At 39.6% G+C, this 15,867-nt stretch overlaps 1 protein-coding gene across 1 annotated transcript in view; it reads left to right on the top strand.

Moving 5' to 3' along the window:
* The first annotated feature begins 650 nt into the window (after window positions 1-650).
* The window catches only part of EFHB (EF-hand domain family member B), a 59,365-nt gene continuing 44,148 nt past the window's right edge, over window positions 651-15,867 (top strand). Inside the window, exon 1 of the mRNA XM_028099208.1 lies at window positions 651-1,574. Coding sequence (XP_027955009.1) covers window positions 651-1,574 — 924 coding nt within the window. The remainder of the gene's footprint in view (window positions 1,575-15,867) is intronic.

The following is a 15,867-nucleotide window of genomic DNA, read 5'->3' as shown; positions in this document are numbered from 1 at the left end:
TGTAATACATCTCAAACTTTAATATATTTAAATGCTATTTGAAGGCTAGTTATTAAAGTGTAAATGTTCTCAAAGACTTTGTTTCTCTACCACAGGTACCAAATATAATTTCACAGAATTCAAGGCAGTTCTTTAGGCTAAAAGAAATACATGCAGTACACATGTACTTGCACAAGGAAGGACCTAAAATTAATGGTCACCACCAGAAAAATGGCTACTTCTTCCCTGATCGCCAGTAAAATTAATAGGCCAATGGCCGGGAGGAAGCCCATGGCTAAACCCATCCCAGGGGGCTGAGTTGCTTGCAAAACCAAAGAGAAGTTGGTGAGCATTTTCTCTAGTGCCCAAGACCACATCCTTCAAGTTTTCTTGCCATCCAGATCTAGTAAGGAAGGAGGAAGAAAAGAGAAGAGAGGGAGGGAAAGAGAGGAAGAAGGAGAAAGGGGAGAGAAAGGAGAGGGAGAGAAACGGACCAAGACAAGAGTGGGAGAAACGGGCAGGGACCAGGCTGGTGAAAACAATTGCGCGCCAAGCCACGCCCCTGTTTCCCAGGTAACCCGGTAAACAGACCTTCATCTGCTTTTCGTCACTGAACTCCGCTAGGTGTGAATTGGTAGGCAGGAAGCTGTGGGCAGGGAGTCCGAGTGGAGATGTGTTCTTTCGTGAGAGTGGGGTCCCCTAAAGGTTTGGGGCACCACAAGGGATTAGGAACTTCCCTTGAGACAGGTACAGCTTTCCCCTTAGGGATGAGTGCCGCTGGAGGAATGAGGGTGTCTGAGAGGAAATCTCCCCAGAGCATGGAGGTTGGTCTCACCCACGAAAGAAAGGATGACTTAGGAGAGAGGGGAGTTCTCATGGGAACAAAATCTCCCACGGAGTTAAGGTTCAGAGTGGGATTAGGAAAAGAAGATTCCTCATGTAGGGAGAGCCTCCTGGGTAGTAATAAATTTGAGGAGAGGATAGCATCACCAGAAACAAAATCTCCATTGAGCAAGGAGCTTGAAATGAAATTGAAAAGACAGAATCTTTCTAGGACCCTCCTGGAGAGTAGTAATTTAGGAGTATCTGGGGTCTCAGCCTCCCAGAAAACAAAATCTTCTCTAGGTATGTTGCCAGGAAGAATGGGCTTAGAAAATGAGTGTCTTCTGGGAAGGTGTTCTGGAAGGATAATACAGCCTCACTCGGGCATGGTATGCGAAAGTCCACAGGCTCTAGGGAGCAGGAGAGGTTCTGTGGCTGGTTCCTCTGAAGGGTTATGGGCTTCACTGGGGAAGCAGCCTACTTTGGATATGGAATCTAGACAGGAACTGGGAAAAGAGACCTGTGTGGTGGTGAAGCCCAGTGCAGAGATGAAGCCTCCTGTTGAGGTGGACACTGGTCTACCCAAACTAGAAGAACCAGATAATACAGGGCCCCAAATAGACTTGGTGATAGAACCTTCTGAGAGCCAGTTTGCCCAACAACCTGAAGAGAGAAAGGAGGCTGAAAACACTGAACCAGGAGTAGAACCTCCAGATCGCATCAGACCCATATACTCTGGGAAATTTTTTGATCGGATGCCTTGCTGGCCAAGTGTAAGTGTTTTTTTCTAGTACTTTCCCTAAGAACTCTGTATATCTGTGTCTTTATCAAGATGATAAACTGATGAGACTTGTTTGGATTCATGGAGTCAAATTGCAGAGATTTCACTGAGCTTCTGATAAATTCCTTGTCCCATTGGATTCTTTCCAGCTTTCACTTTGTCTGAGCTCTTCTCATTCTTTGCCTCCCTTCCTAGATGTCAGCTTTGTTTTTGTGCACACTGGTGATTCCTCTTGATTTCTCCTGCCTTTCTCCTTTGACCTTCATTTTATTTATCAAACTGCATTTCCTCAACCCTTTCACCAAGATACATGTTGTATCCTAGTAGTCATGTAATGAAGGAAAAAAGAAAAAAAATTCCCCCATTGATTATTTATTCTGTGAGTTACTCATTCTTTCAGCAAAGACTTGTGGTGGTGGTGGCCATTTTGCTGGATACAGGGCAATATACAACAAAAAATACATTATCCATACACTCTAGGTTTAGATACTCATTCTAATGTTAGAGATCAATAACTAAATAAATGTTATATAGGTTTCCAAATGAATAGAAAACAAATGTGATTCTTCCTTAATAGAAATATACTCTAAGAACAGAGCTCAGTGGAAAGATTGGGCAGCCCTGTTTGAAGGAGATGGGAAAGGCTTTGCAGAGCAAGTAATATTTGAGCTAATTTAGAAATATTTGAGCTCATTTGAACTAATTTGTCATATGGAAAAAAAGATTGGAGCACTTTTGGCAAAGGAAGGCAGAGAACATAACCAAAGTTTCTTGTATTTGAGAAATATAAGCAACTCTTCTTATCCAGCATGGTGTTAAGAGATACAGATGGAAAAGAAATATGTGGAAGAAATCTAAATGTCCAGAATGCAGGGGTAAAACGTATGGAAACAGAAGCAATGGTGGATAAAATTTGCCTTTTGGAAAGATAATTTTGATATCAGCAGTACTGGTGGACTGGAAGGGGGCAATATTGGATGACAGGAAAAAGTTAGAAGGCTTTATCCAAGTAACTATGGATGAAGATTAATGTAGAAATAGAAAGAATAGAGAGGAGAGCACAGTTCTGAAAGCTTTGTAGAAGATGATATTGTTAAAAATTGCCATCCAGAGGCACTTGGGTAGCTCAGTTGGTTAAGCCTTCGACTCATGATCTCAGTTCAAGTCTTGATCTCGGGGTTGTGAATTCAAACCCCGTGTTGGGCTCCAGGAAAAGTATCCCTGGGACTCGGGTTCTTTTGTCTTTGACCCACTTTGCTTTCTGGTTCCCTTATTGGATTTCCCCAGCCACACTCTTTAACTTGGCCATGGCTGCTTCCTCTTTCTGGATTGGTTCTGCAGTCTATGGCTTCAGACCTGATCTCAAACATGGGCAGCTATAAGCTTCTGGTTTCCAACAGAGGCAATTATAAAACCTGTGCTTCCCCCTCCTCTCACATCCTCCTTTCTTTCTTTCTTTTTTTTTTTTTTAAAGATTTTATTTATTTGGCAGAGAGAGACACAGCGAGAGAGGGAACACAAGCAGGGGGACTGGGAGAGGGAGAAGCAGGCTTCCTGCGGAGTGGGGAGCCCGATGCGGGGCTCGATGCGGGGCTCGATCCCAGGACCCCGGGATCATGACCTGAGCCGAAGGCAGACGCTTAACGACTGAGCCACCCAGGTGCCCCTCACATCCTCCTTTCTAAGTGTAATAGGACAGGGAAGACAGTTTCAAGGAGAAAGTGACTAGCAGTGTTAAAACACCTGTGATAGGGTAAAGGGATGCAGATTAATTAGTTTTGGGCATGAAGGAAATTAGCAAAGTTGTTAGAATGGCATAATGGAGAGAGAATTCAAATTCCAGTATACTGAAGAGTAATGGGAAATTCAAATTGGAGAAAGTTATTGTGAATTTTATTTTTTCCTTAAGAAGTGTGACAGTGAAGAGAAGGGAGTAAAGATTCCACTTAGGAATCTATATAATTATTTAGTGAATTAGTATAGGAGTTTGAGATAACACAAAGGAAATAATAGGTGGAACCAGATCCTAGATAAACAGAAGGAAGTGGAATTAGGGTATAGTTAAGAGAAGAGATTAGTGTGGACTAGAAATAATATTTTTAATATTTAAATATCCATTTTTGCTATAAAACAAAAATAGTAATATTTTAGAAAACTTAGGAAATAGGAATGAAAACACCCAGAATCTTACACCCTAACACAATGCCTACCAGTACTCTGCTGCATTCACATGAATGTTTATTAGCAGCTTACCATATCAACGTCACTACTCATGGAGCTTTGCAGGTATAAACTCATTTCCTGTCATAACGATCCTATGAGACAGCTGCTATTATTAAATTCCATTTACTGGTGAGGAAACTGAGACAAATTAGATAATTTGGCCAAGGTCATATAGCTAGGAAATGGTAGCCCCAGGATTTGAAGTCATAACTTCAGACTCAAGAGTCTGAATTCTTGGGTGCCTGGGTGGCTCAGTTGCTTAAGCGACTGCCTTCGGCTCAGGTCATGATCCTGGAGTCCCAGGATCGAGTCCCGCATCGGGCTCCCTGCTCGGTGAAGAGCCTGCTTCTCCCTCTCCCTCTGCCTGCCTCTCTGCCTACTTGTGCTCTCTCTCTATCTCTGTCAAATAAATAAATAAAATCTTAAAAAAAAAAGTCTGAATTCTTGACTATACTACATTTCTTGTGACACTTTTCTCTAAATGTGCTTTTATGTAGTTGTTATGCCAAATATATAAATTGTTTTTCTTGATTTTTCACTAAGTATCATTTAATACTATTTCAGTGTTATTACAGAGACTTTAAAAGATCATTTAATGATAAAAAATATTTCTTTAAGCCAATATATGATTTTTTAGCTAATTCACTCCCTCTCTTGTTGGACATTAGATTTTTTTCCAGATTTTTCTATAAAAATAGCCTGTGAACATCTTTATGTATATATCTTTTTATATGTCTTGGAATATTTCCTTAGGGTAGAGTTTCAGCAGAAGCCAAAGAATGGATCTTTTTCTAGTTACTGTTGCCAAATCCCTTCCTAAAAGATTGTACCACGAAATTTTAAAAATTAATAATGATTTGTAAAGGCATTGTTTAATGCACACTTATTGAATTTGTGATAAGATTGAAAATTGTTCCATATGTTTGTTTTTCTTATTCTTATATATGGTCATCTTAGTCAACTCCTATTAGTCTTAATTGCTTCTCATTATGTAAGTGAACTCAAGGGGTTTGTTGCTTGGGGTGCAACAAATTGAGCACAACCCAAAGAAATGTTGAAAGCAAAGAATCTATTGTTACGAGTAAGAAGACAGGGAGATAGCTCTCAAAGCACTGTCTCCCTATGGGGTTAGTATAGGAAGCTTTTATTCAGTGTATGGGGGCCGGGGGCAGGGAGCTTGCGTATGCATTTTTGGTTTAATTGCACATGCCTAGCATGTTAACATGCTAGTGCATACATTGTATGTTCAAAAAATGACAGAAACTCTGCTCATAGGAGGAGAACTTAGTATTATAATGAACTAAAGGTATTCTTAGGACAACTCGGGGGCTTCTGCACAGGTCCTCAGCTTCAGTTCAGCTCAAAGTGGCTCAAGTAAGAGGTTACCAGGTGAGACACACCTAGCAAGGGGCTATCAGGTTAAACACCTAGTTGGGCATCTCCTTGGCTGGAACTGTTCGTTCTGCAAAACAAAACACATCCCTTTCCTGCTTTTGTCCCTTCCCCTCCTCCTTTCTGCTGATAGTTTTCAAACCTCTTATTTGAGTAACTTCTCACCGCACCCTAACTAACAATTATATCTTTTGGATTTTCTAAGTAGGCAATCATATTGATACTTTGTCTTTCCTTCTTCAGGATATATACCTCCTACCTCTATTTCCCATCTCATTGAATTGCTTATGATCAATAATGCAATATTCAAAGTGAGGTCTCTTCAAATTTTAATGGGAATGATTTAATGTTTCACTATCAAGTATTATTTTTGCTGGAGACTTGATATTTGATATATCAAATTTGATATTTGATATATCAAATTAAGGATACCTATAGTCATTCCCAGGTTGCTAAAAATGTTTAAAAATTAGGAATAGAGTTTGAACCTTGAAGAGCTTTTCCCCACATTTGCTGAAATATGTATTTTTTCCAAATTAAAATCATTAATTTTCTAATAGCAAACCATCTTCATATTTTTGAGCTAAGCCCTACCTGGTTTTGATACATTATTATTATAACATATTCCAGGATTTGGTTTGCTAGTATTTTACTAGTATTTTTGCATCTATGATCCCATGTAAGATTGAACAGTAGTTTTCCTTTTTGTACCATATTTCTTTGAGTTTGGAATGAGACTAATGCTGGTATAAAAGGAATTGGGAAGCCTTCCCTACTTCCAATTGTCTTTATGCTTGTAACTGTTTATCCATTATGTATATTACCTATTTCTTGGTAGGATTGGTAGAATTCACACAGCTGAAAGGGGAAGGACAGGAGATCCCTCAACATCCTCACCAAGGGATGAGATAGTAACATATTTGATGCCCCTGAGTTCATACAGTCTCAGAGAAGGAAGGAAGTGCATTTGGGTGAATTGAAAAACCCAGTTTCAAGCACATGACTATGAGGAGTGTTCAGATGGAAATTCCTATTGTGAAGAGACTGCTAAAATCAATCCTGGAGGACAATTGCTTTGCATCAGGATGTATTCAGGGAATTAGGGAGTTCATCTCAGTCAGAGGCCTTTCTGGTGTTGAGGGAAGGAGAGCAGACACATCTCATGGGAAGGACACTCATCCTGTTGTTGCTTGAAGTTGCTGCCCAAAGTTGGTGTTGGGCTGTATGTGAAGGATTTATGAGACCCCCCATTAAGACTTCTAGTCCTAGTAAAACAGTCATTGCTGTAGCACAGGACCTGTATTCAGGAAAAGTTTCCAAGAAATGGTGGCCTGCTGAGAGATTTTTTTAGAATGTCCTTCAAGAATTAAAAAGGCTCTGGTAAAGAGATCCTCTCCATGTAGCCCATAAAAGAACTCTTGGCTCTCAGAAAGCACTCTGGTAGAGATCAAAATCTCTATAATGGTTATTTCTCCAACATATCCTGAGACTGTCCCTTGATCTCCATTAATGCACTGACTATGGCAGAAACACTGATTAGACAGAACAACTGAACCTTACAAAGTGCATTGGTAAATGGTATTGAACCCTGAGGTATAAAGGGGAAAAAGGGAGGAGAGGTTCAAATAGAGGTTAAAAAAATTATAGTTTCTACAATGACTAGACAGTATGCTAGGCATTGTGGCTACAAAGATGCCTGCTTTCAAGGAACTTAAAGTCTATAGACCTGAGACCAATCGACACATGATTTTATAATATGATAAATGTCATGTAATGGGGGTGCCCTCTTTTTTCCCATTCACTAAGAGTACCTCATAGCTATTTGGGGAAAATATTTATTTTGTCAGAATTCGCAAAGAACCAATGTCTGCAGAATTCTGAGAAGTGGGTGGTTTCATTTGCATAATGGGTTCAGGGCCTTTTGAGCAGAAAGAAATTGATGTTATCACTCCTAACTTTTTCTCCAAGATATTCAGAATTAAGGATATCTCTGGGTAAAACAGAGTGATCTTGACCAAGGCCCAGTGGGAGAGATGGGACCATTATGCTAGCCCACACTGAGTTTGGCGAGAGGAAGGTGGCATGATGATTATGGGTCAGTGGGTCTTCAGTAGTTAAAAATGTCCTGTATTGGGCGCCTGAGTGGCTCAGTTGGTTAAGCGACTGCCTTTGGATCAGGTCATGATCCTGGAGTCCCGAGATCAAGTCCCACATCGGGCTCCCTGCTCAGCAGGGAGTCTGCTTCTCCCTCTGACCCTCTTCCCTCTCGTGCTATCTCTCATTCTCTCTCTCTCAAAGAAATAAAATCTTTAAAAAAAGAAAAAGAAAAAGAAAAAAATGTCCTGTATCAACCTTCCTGAGTTGACTTGAATCTTGGGAACCAATCACATGAGATGGTCACTGAAAGCTGTAATAGTGGGGACTGACTGAGGAGGTGGCCAAATGAGGCTGGACTGGTGTGATTAGGAACTGAGAAAGGGGGTGGCTGAGTGAGGAGGTGGTCAGTGCAGTTGGGAATTTGGTTACATACAGAGGGCCTGAGAAGATAAGAGGATATATTGAGGACAATAGGAGCCAGGTTTCTCACTGATAAAGAAAAAAGTTACCAGTATGAAAAGGAGGAGGTTAGAAGGAATCCTGTTGTATTGGATTGTAATTGGAGGTATGGCTGGAAACTCATGGTATATATATATATATATATATATATATATATATGTCCATGTCCAAATCCATATCTATGTATCTATATGTATTTAACAAAACAGAATATTATAAAATTGATACAGATGCTAGTGTGTGGGTTTGTATATACATACATACATTTCTTACCTCTATCCTCTAAGAGGACCTAGAAGCAATGTTTATCTGGTAGCAATGAGCACACCAAAACCAGATTTTGATTTTTAAATACCATTCTGTATTAAAAGGAATCAGGACTCTGGAGGAATGACTGACTCTAGGGTTGGTGCACTAAAATATGAATTTGGAACATCTTTAAGAGCCAAAACTAAGAAAATTCTCAAAGAAAAATGCAGATATGTTAAAGGGGCACAGAAGTAAGCTTGAAAAAGCTATTAGTGGACCAAACTATTATATTTGGGGCATTGAATAAAATTGCCATTGAGTAAAATAGACATCCATGATCCCAGACTGATGTAAATACATGAATTATTGAATAAATAGCAAGAAAACAAAGCTTCCTTGTAGTATAACGGCAGTTAATAAATATGGATGGAATGATGGAATTAGGAAGTCACCATTTGGCTATCATTATAGTTGTGATGATTTTGGCAAGAATCATCAATGAATATTAAACAGTAGGTGAGGGGCACCTGGATGGCTCAGTCCTTAAGCATCTGCCGTCAGCTCGGGTCATGATCCCAGGGTCCCGGGATGGAACCCCACATCAGGTTCCCTGCTCCGCGGGAAGCCTGCTTCTCCCTCTCCCACTCCCCCTGCTTGTGTTCCCTCTCTCGCTGTGCCTCTCTCTGTCAAATAAATAAATAAAATCTTAAAAAAAAAATAAACAGTAGGTGAAAGTTTGGTGAGGAACTAGATACTTACATAGAATAATTAATTATAAAGGAAAAATAACTTTACAGAAGAGAAACCTAGCAGACATCGCCTTCATTTAGTGACTTAACATTATCAGGAATAGGACAGATTAACAGTGTGTCCTCCCTGACAGAAGAACACAGCATTGTTTCTGTGATATCCCTGACAAAAATGTGTAACTTTAATCATAAGAAAACACTAGTAACCTAAAGTGAGAGACATTTTATAAAATAACTGGCCTGTCTTTAAAAAATGTCAGGGTCATGAAAGACAAGGAAGTATTAGGAGCTGTTCCTAACTGACGGAGACAAAAGAGACATGACAACTAAATGCTATGCAGGTGTGGTGGCTATGGAGGTGCCTGGCTCATATGTTCCCTTCAAGAGGACCTGCTGTGGGGAGCATGGCAACTGATAGCCTCCTCCTCCCGCTGCCTCCACGAAGCTATTGCAGCACTGATGCTCCCAGTGATTGAGCATGGCAAGGATCCTAGGACTGGACTCTTCTCACCCAACAGGATTTCTTTAATGGGAAACATAGTCTCATTGGCCTGGCCAAAATTTTCTCAGAAGTGTGAGGTAGTCTGAAGCTCTTCCTCCTCCTCTCTTCTTCTTCTTCAAGATTTTATTATTTATTTATTTATTTATTTATTTATTTATTTATTTATTTATTTGAGAGAGAAAAAGAGAAAGAGTGAGTGTATGTGTTCATGAGTGTGTGAGCTGGGAGAGGGACAGAGGGAGAGGGGGAGAGAGAATCCTAAGCAGACTCCAATGAGCCAGACTCTGAAATTTCTCCCTACTCACTCCTCCCCCGTTATCTTTCACAGGACTTTTCCCTAATAAATCTCTTATATGTCTATGCATGGTATCTGCCGCTCAGAGGAACCAAACAATCACACTGTGATCTTGGGTTTGTTCCTTTTGTTATAAAAGACAATATTGGAGCAACTGGTGGCATTTAAGTGGTGTCCTTAAATTAGATACTAATATTATATCAATGCTAATTTTCTGATTTTTGATGCCTGTTAAAGTTTTTTTTAAAAGATAGTAAACCATAAGGAAAAGTGAAATAGAGAAGAGAGACAACAGTTAAGAAATTTCAATAAACTTTAGAAAAGAGGAAATGGAGACATGGCAAATGATTTTGTAGCACAGAAGAAAATGGATTTTTTTTAAAGATTTTATTTATTTGAGAGAGAGAGAAAATGAGAGAGAGAGCATGAGAGGGGGGAGGGTCAGAGGGAGAAGCAGACTCCCCTCTGAGCCGGGAGCCCAATGTGGGACTCGATCCTGGGACTCCAGGATCATGACCTGAGCCGAAGGCAGTCACTTAACCAACTGAGCCACCCAGGCGCCCCAAGAAAATGAAATTTGAGGGAAATCAGGTAGTAATTTCCACCATATATGATCTAGTTTGCCTGGAATAATCCCCGAGAAGCTCAGCCCTTGAAAGAAAGCATAGCAAAGCTTGGATCTAAAAATCAAAAGATTAGTTGAAAGTTCATATTCAGCACAGTTGGGTTTCTAGTTCCACTCTTCCATCCTATGCTACCCTGACTCCTTACCTCTCTGCACCAGCAGATACTCCCTTCCACCAAATCTGTGGATTTATTTTCCCAAAGCAGTTTTTATAGTCAAAGATGCCAAGGCCAAGATAAGTAAGGGATATAGTTCCATGCTGAAAATGGGACATTAATAAGTAAAACTGTACTTTCTGTAATGCGGTTTCCCTAGCTTCCTCTCGCAATAGACCCCTGGAGGGCCAGCAGTAGGAAGAAATCCAGCCCTCTCACCAGCAGGCCATGAATAGAAGCAGTGGAGGATCATGAGTAAGAGTAGAGATTTGAAAGCCAGACTGCTTGGGTCTGCCAGTATATTAAGCAGTATAATTAAGCCACTCAACCTCGCTGTGCCTCATTCTGCTCACAACGGAGATGGTGGTAACACCTACTTTGTGGAAATCACTGAGTACTAAATGAATTAATACATATAAAACACTTAGAACAATGTCCAGCACATTGCTATGTACTCTATAATTGTGAACTATTATTACCATTATTACTATTCTCTGGAAATTCTGAATAGTCTAGAGGAAAAAAAGTGATACTGGGGATTCCACCAAAATAAAGGCTGCCTCATCATCTGATCACCTTATAGGAAAACCCAAGATTCAACAAGTCCTGCAACACACACACCGAGCTACTAATCATCTTTGTAGTGCGTAACTTTTTAACATAATGATCCGACTCCAGCTTGAAAGCAAAGGGCCAAAACAAGCTAACAGTAAACACACAAACACAGAGGCAACAGAGGAAAATGTAAACAGAAAAGGTTACTTGAGAGATAAAAGCTGTTGCATCCATAAAACAAGATGACAACTTTTAAAAAGACAACTTTTCAGAACTAAATATAGTCTAAAAATTCAATGAAATCAGGAAGATGAAGTCAAAGACATTTCCCAGACATTAAAACAAAGATTAGAAATATTCAGATACATTTGATTAAAAGTAGGTCCAGAAAGAGAGAATAGATTAAATGAAGTAGAGAAAATTTTCAAAGAAATACAGCAAAATTTCTTTGAATTTAGGATACAAATCAAGATTGTAAGGAGTTAATTCCAAATGAAGGAAAGAAGACCCATATCATGGATCACTGTGAAATTTCTGAAAACTAGGGATATAGAGATGATTCTAAATACTTCCAAAGGGGAAAAAAGTCACATATAATGGAACAAAATTCAGAACTGCGTTAGACTTCTAAATAGCAAGACTACCTTTTTTTTTTTTTTTTAAGTAATCTCTTTGCCCACTGTGGGCCTTGAACTCACAATCCCAAGATTAAGAGTTGCATGCTCCAATAACTGAGCCAGGTCGGTGCCCCAGGCCACCTTTTTTTTTTTTTTAATTTTATTTATTTGACAGAGAGAGCAAGCAGGCAGAGCCGCAGGCAGAGGGAGAGGGAGAAGCAGGCTCCCCGTTGAGCAGAGAGCCTGACCCGGGGCTTGATCCCAGGACCCCGGGATCATGACTTGATTCTGAGCTGAAGGCAGACACAATTGACCAAACCACCCAGGTGCCCCCCAGACCACCTCTTTTTTTTTTTTTAAGATATTTATTTATTTATTTGAGAGAGAGAATGAGAGCTAGAGAGCACGAGAGGGAAGAGGGTCAGAGGGAGAAGCAGACTCCCCACTGAGCAGGGAGCCCGATGTGGGACTCGATCCCGGGACTCCAGGATCATGACCTGAGCCGAAGGCAGTCGCTTAACCAACTGAGCCACCCAGGCGCCCCCCCAGACCACCTCTTAAGGGACATTGGCATAATCCTTCAAAATTGAGAAAATTTTTTGCTACTTTGTATTTTATACCTAGCCAGACTAGTAACCAAATATAAGGATAGGATAAAGATATTTTCAAGAATCTGTTAAAAAAAATTCAGCTCAGTAAATTTGAAGATCTAATGGGCTTTTTTCGATAATCCATGATTATCGAAATTATTAATTTCGATAATAAAGGGATTATTAATCCCTTTACTAAGTGGAAGAGAGCTCCAAGGAGCTGTACAAAATGGAAGGTTTTTATCAGCAGAAGGGGGTAGGGACAAGGAAGTCATTAATAAAGAGACAGGATTATTACAGGTAAGGTCACCTTTCTTTGGGAAATGGTGGGGTCTATCAAGCAGATGACCTCAGTAGAGTTGATCAGGAAATTCCAGACTGGTTGATTTAAAATTCCATTCCTGGGAATGGCTGAGACTGCAATTAGGTTAGGCATCAAGTCCTAGTTTGCTGACTTGGACATGGGGCTAAGCAGAAGTGGCTCCATTTTGAGCCTGTTGTTTTGTTTTTAATAGATGCAAAGAATCAGAAGTTGGCTTTTTATGCATTCTTTCTTGGGAAATGACTAAAGAATTTACTTCAGTGAAATGGGGGTATAAGCCCAAAGGAGGAATAGTTGGGAGTTAGGGAATGGGCAATCTAGCTCTGAAGAATGGCAAAGGAAAAATTCCTAGGACAAGAGCTCTGCACCAGCTCTAAAACCAACCAGCTAAGATTAAAGCAGGGGGAGGAAGGGTTATAGGAGAGAGTTTATTAAAAACAAACAAAAACACTCTAGGAATTTGACATATCAGTTGGAGCATTTGGAAAAATTTAGAAGTAGACACATTAAAAAACAAAGCAAATGCAAAGGCAACGATTAGGAAAAACTAATATAACATAACATGGTATAATATAATATGGTATATAATATACCTTCTTGGTTCAACAGTGAACAGTTATGATAACATAAACACCATTGGCTTTATCAGAAAGTGTGATGTACCCATATTGAGGATGAGAGAGGGCAAGTAGTGACGGTGTAAGAGAGCTACAACCTTCTTCACCATAAAGGGGTAGCAATATCGTCTAAAAGTAATCAGTATATGCAGTATAAGTGTTTAGAAATATGAAGATAAATATCAGAAGAAATGGCTGAAAGTATAGAAGACAGTTGGCTCTAGAAGGTAGGACTAGGTACAAACGGGGCAGGGAAATGCTGTTTTTTATTACAACACTTTGATTTTCGAACAAAGAACATGTATTACTTAGACAAAAGTTAATTTGGAAAAAGAGAAAGAAAATAACGGGCGCCTGGGTGGCTCAGTTGGTTAAGCGACTGCCTTCGGCTCGGGTCATGATCCTGGAGTCCCGGGATCGAGTCCCGCATCGGGCTCCCTGCTCAGCAGGGAGTCTGCTTCTCCCTCTGACCCTCTCCCCTCTTGTGCTCTCTATCTCTCATTCTCTCTCAAATAAATAAATAAAATCTTTAAAAAAAAAAAAAAGAAAGAAAATAACAACAGGCATTCATTCTTCTAATGCTTTTGAACCAGACAAGATGGCATCCTTCCTGTATCTGTATCATGTATAAATGTTTGACTTGAACTTGAGGGTGCATGGGCTTATCCTTCTTGGTGATAGGTGCCAAAACAATACTATATGGAGGTGAGTGATAAATCAGGTAGGGAGTCCTTGCTGCAGGAACCCCAAAGATGTAGATGAATATATTTGGTAAAACAGTTTGTTTTCATTTTTCTTCCCTGGGTTTGAGACTTTATCTTCCTCTCTCTCTCTCCTTAGAAAAATATACTAGTAGGGCACCTGGGTGGCTCAGTCGTGTGTCTGCCTTTGGCTCAAGTCATGATCCCTGGGTCCTGGGATTGAGCCCTACATCGGGCTCCCTGCTCGGCGGGAAGCCTGCTTCTCCCTCTCCCACTCCCCCTGCTTGTGCTCCCTCTCTCGCTGTGTCTCTCTCTGTCAAATGAATAAATAAAATCTTCAAAAAAAAAAAGAAAAAAAAAGCTTTAAAAAAAAAAAAAAGAAAAATCTACTAGTAATTATTAAAGTGTTTATTCCAGGCTGGCCTTAGTTATATTGTGGGGCATTAATGTAAGTTTCAACCCAAGAATTAAGGGTGCAGCACCTTTTCTTCTAAAATCAATCTGTGGTTGAGAGAGAGGTGTTGGAAAGAAATCTTTAAGAGAAAGAGGACAAGATTTATGTTATCAAAAACCCATTGACTTACCTATATGGAGATTTTTCTTTGATTGCCAACCTTGGAAAATATGACTTTAATTTTTATAAATGAGGTCAGTAGTAGAAACACTGAGAAAAATGAAACTCCAGCTGGGGTTTCCTATATGGCTTTTCATGCAAGGTTAGTTTAGTGTCACAGATAAATAAAACCTCCAAGGTCAAAATAACGGAAATCACTAAATGATTCTTCCTTTTGAGATTTAAAATGTACATCAGTAATCCAACATTTCCCAAGTTTTTGCCAGCAGAATTTTAAAAAATATATCCATTGACAGTAAGTGTTCATGGGACTAAAGTTTGGGAAACAGTGCTAAGGAGCTCTACCCCTCCCTGGTGGTGCAAGAAGAGGTCCCTGCTAGGAGTTCACAGTACTAGAGAGTGTGTTTTATGGCTTGTTAGGGGATAGGGTTACATTTAATGTTTGTTTGCATTTCTTGGCTGGATCCTGATACCCCCTGTGGCAACAGAAAGTCTCCAGGAAGATCAGTGTTCTCCTTCTCAGGTTAGGGAGGTCATTAGGATCACCCTAGGCTACCTTTTAGAGTTCAGAAGTAGAACTCAAGGTGGCCATGAAAGCTGCTCCTAAACTCTGTCTTGGGTCTGGATGTACTTACCATTTTTAGTTTCTAGTGCTCTTGCTGTTTTTCTTCTAGTTGATGTTGATTATAGACTTTTTGGTAACCTTTTATTGCTTTCTTTTGCTTTATAAAAGAGCAATACATGGTAATAAGATATTGAGAACAGTACAAAGAAGAAAATAAGTTACTTGTAATCTCACCTCTCAAGTAGAATCACAACCAGCAACTTTTTTTCTCTGTGTTCTGTGTGTACTGCTGCATACAGAGATGTGATTCTGTGTATTTGTATGATGCAAATTTACATCTTTGTTTTAATTCCTATTATGTCATGAACATTTTTATACTATTCAAAATTATTTATATACATCATTTTAAATGATTCTATAATAGTATATCATTTGAAAATACCATAATTTATTTAACTATCTGCCTATTATAATAGTGTGTTTAATTTATGTCTATATAAATAAAACACAATTTCATTGTTTGCCTCTTAGTGGACCATAGGAAAAATGACACAACAAATTTTCACCAAACTTGGAGAGTATGTTTGGAATAGCCAGATTCAAAGTGTAGGCTATGAAGAAAAAAACATATTTGTGTGGGGGGCTCAGTGGAGAAACTATAGGGGAGGAAAAATAATTTTCTCTCTACCCTTCCCAGTTCGTGGCTGAGACCCTTTGTCATAAAAGACAGACGAGCTAGAGAAAAACAAACAGAAGTTTTTAAATATATATACTTCATGCATACGTGGGCTATACTGCCCAAGATGGCCCAAGCCACCTCCTTAATTAACATCTTAAGTTAAAGACAAAAGAAAGATGTTGGGGCAAAGGGAAGTCAGTTATGGGAGGTTGCCAGGAAAAACATGGTAAATAAGGGTAAAGTTTGTTATGCAGATTTAAGTCATTACTTCTCCATTGATAAGACTGGAGACTTAGAATCATCTTTTTCTTCCTGGTAC

The sequence above is a fragment of the Eumetopias jubatus genome, unplaced genomic scaffold (assembly GCF_037043125.1).
Source record: "Eumetopias jubatus isolate StellerSeaLion01/CBP00866 unplaced genomic scaffold, mEumJub1_p1.0 scaffold_1, whole genome shotgun sequence".
Classification (NCBI taxonomy): Eukaryota; Metazoa; Chordata; class Mammalia; order Carnivora; family Otariidae; genus Eumetopias; species Eumetopias jubatus.
This window is presented reverse-complemented; position numbering and strand designations above follow the sequence as displayed.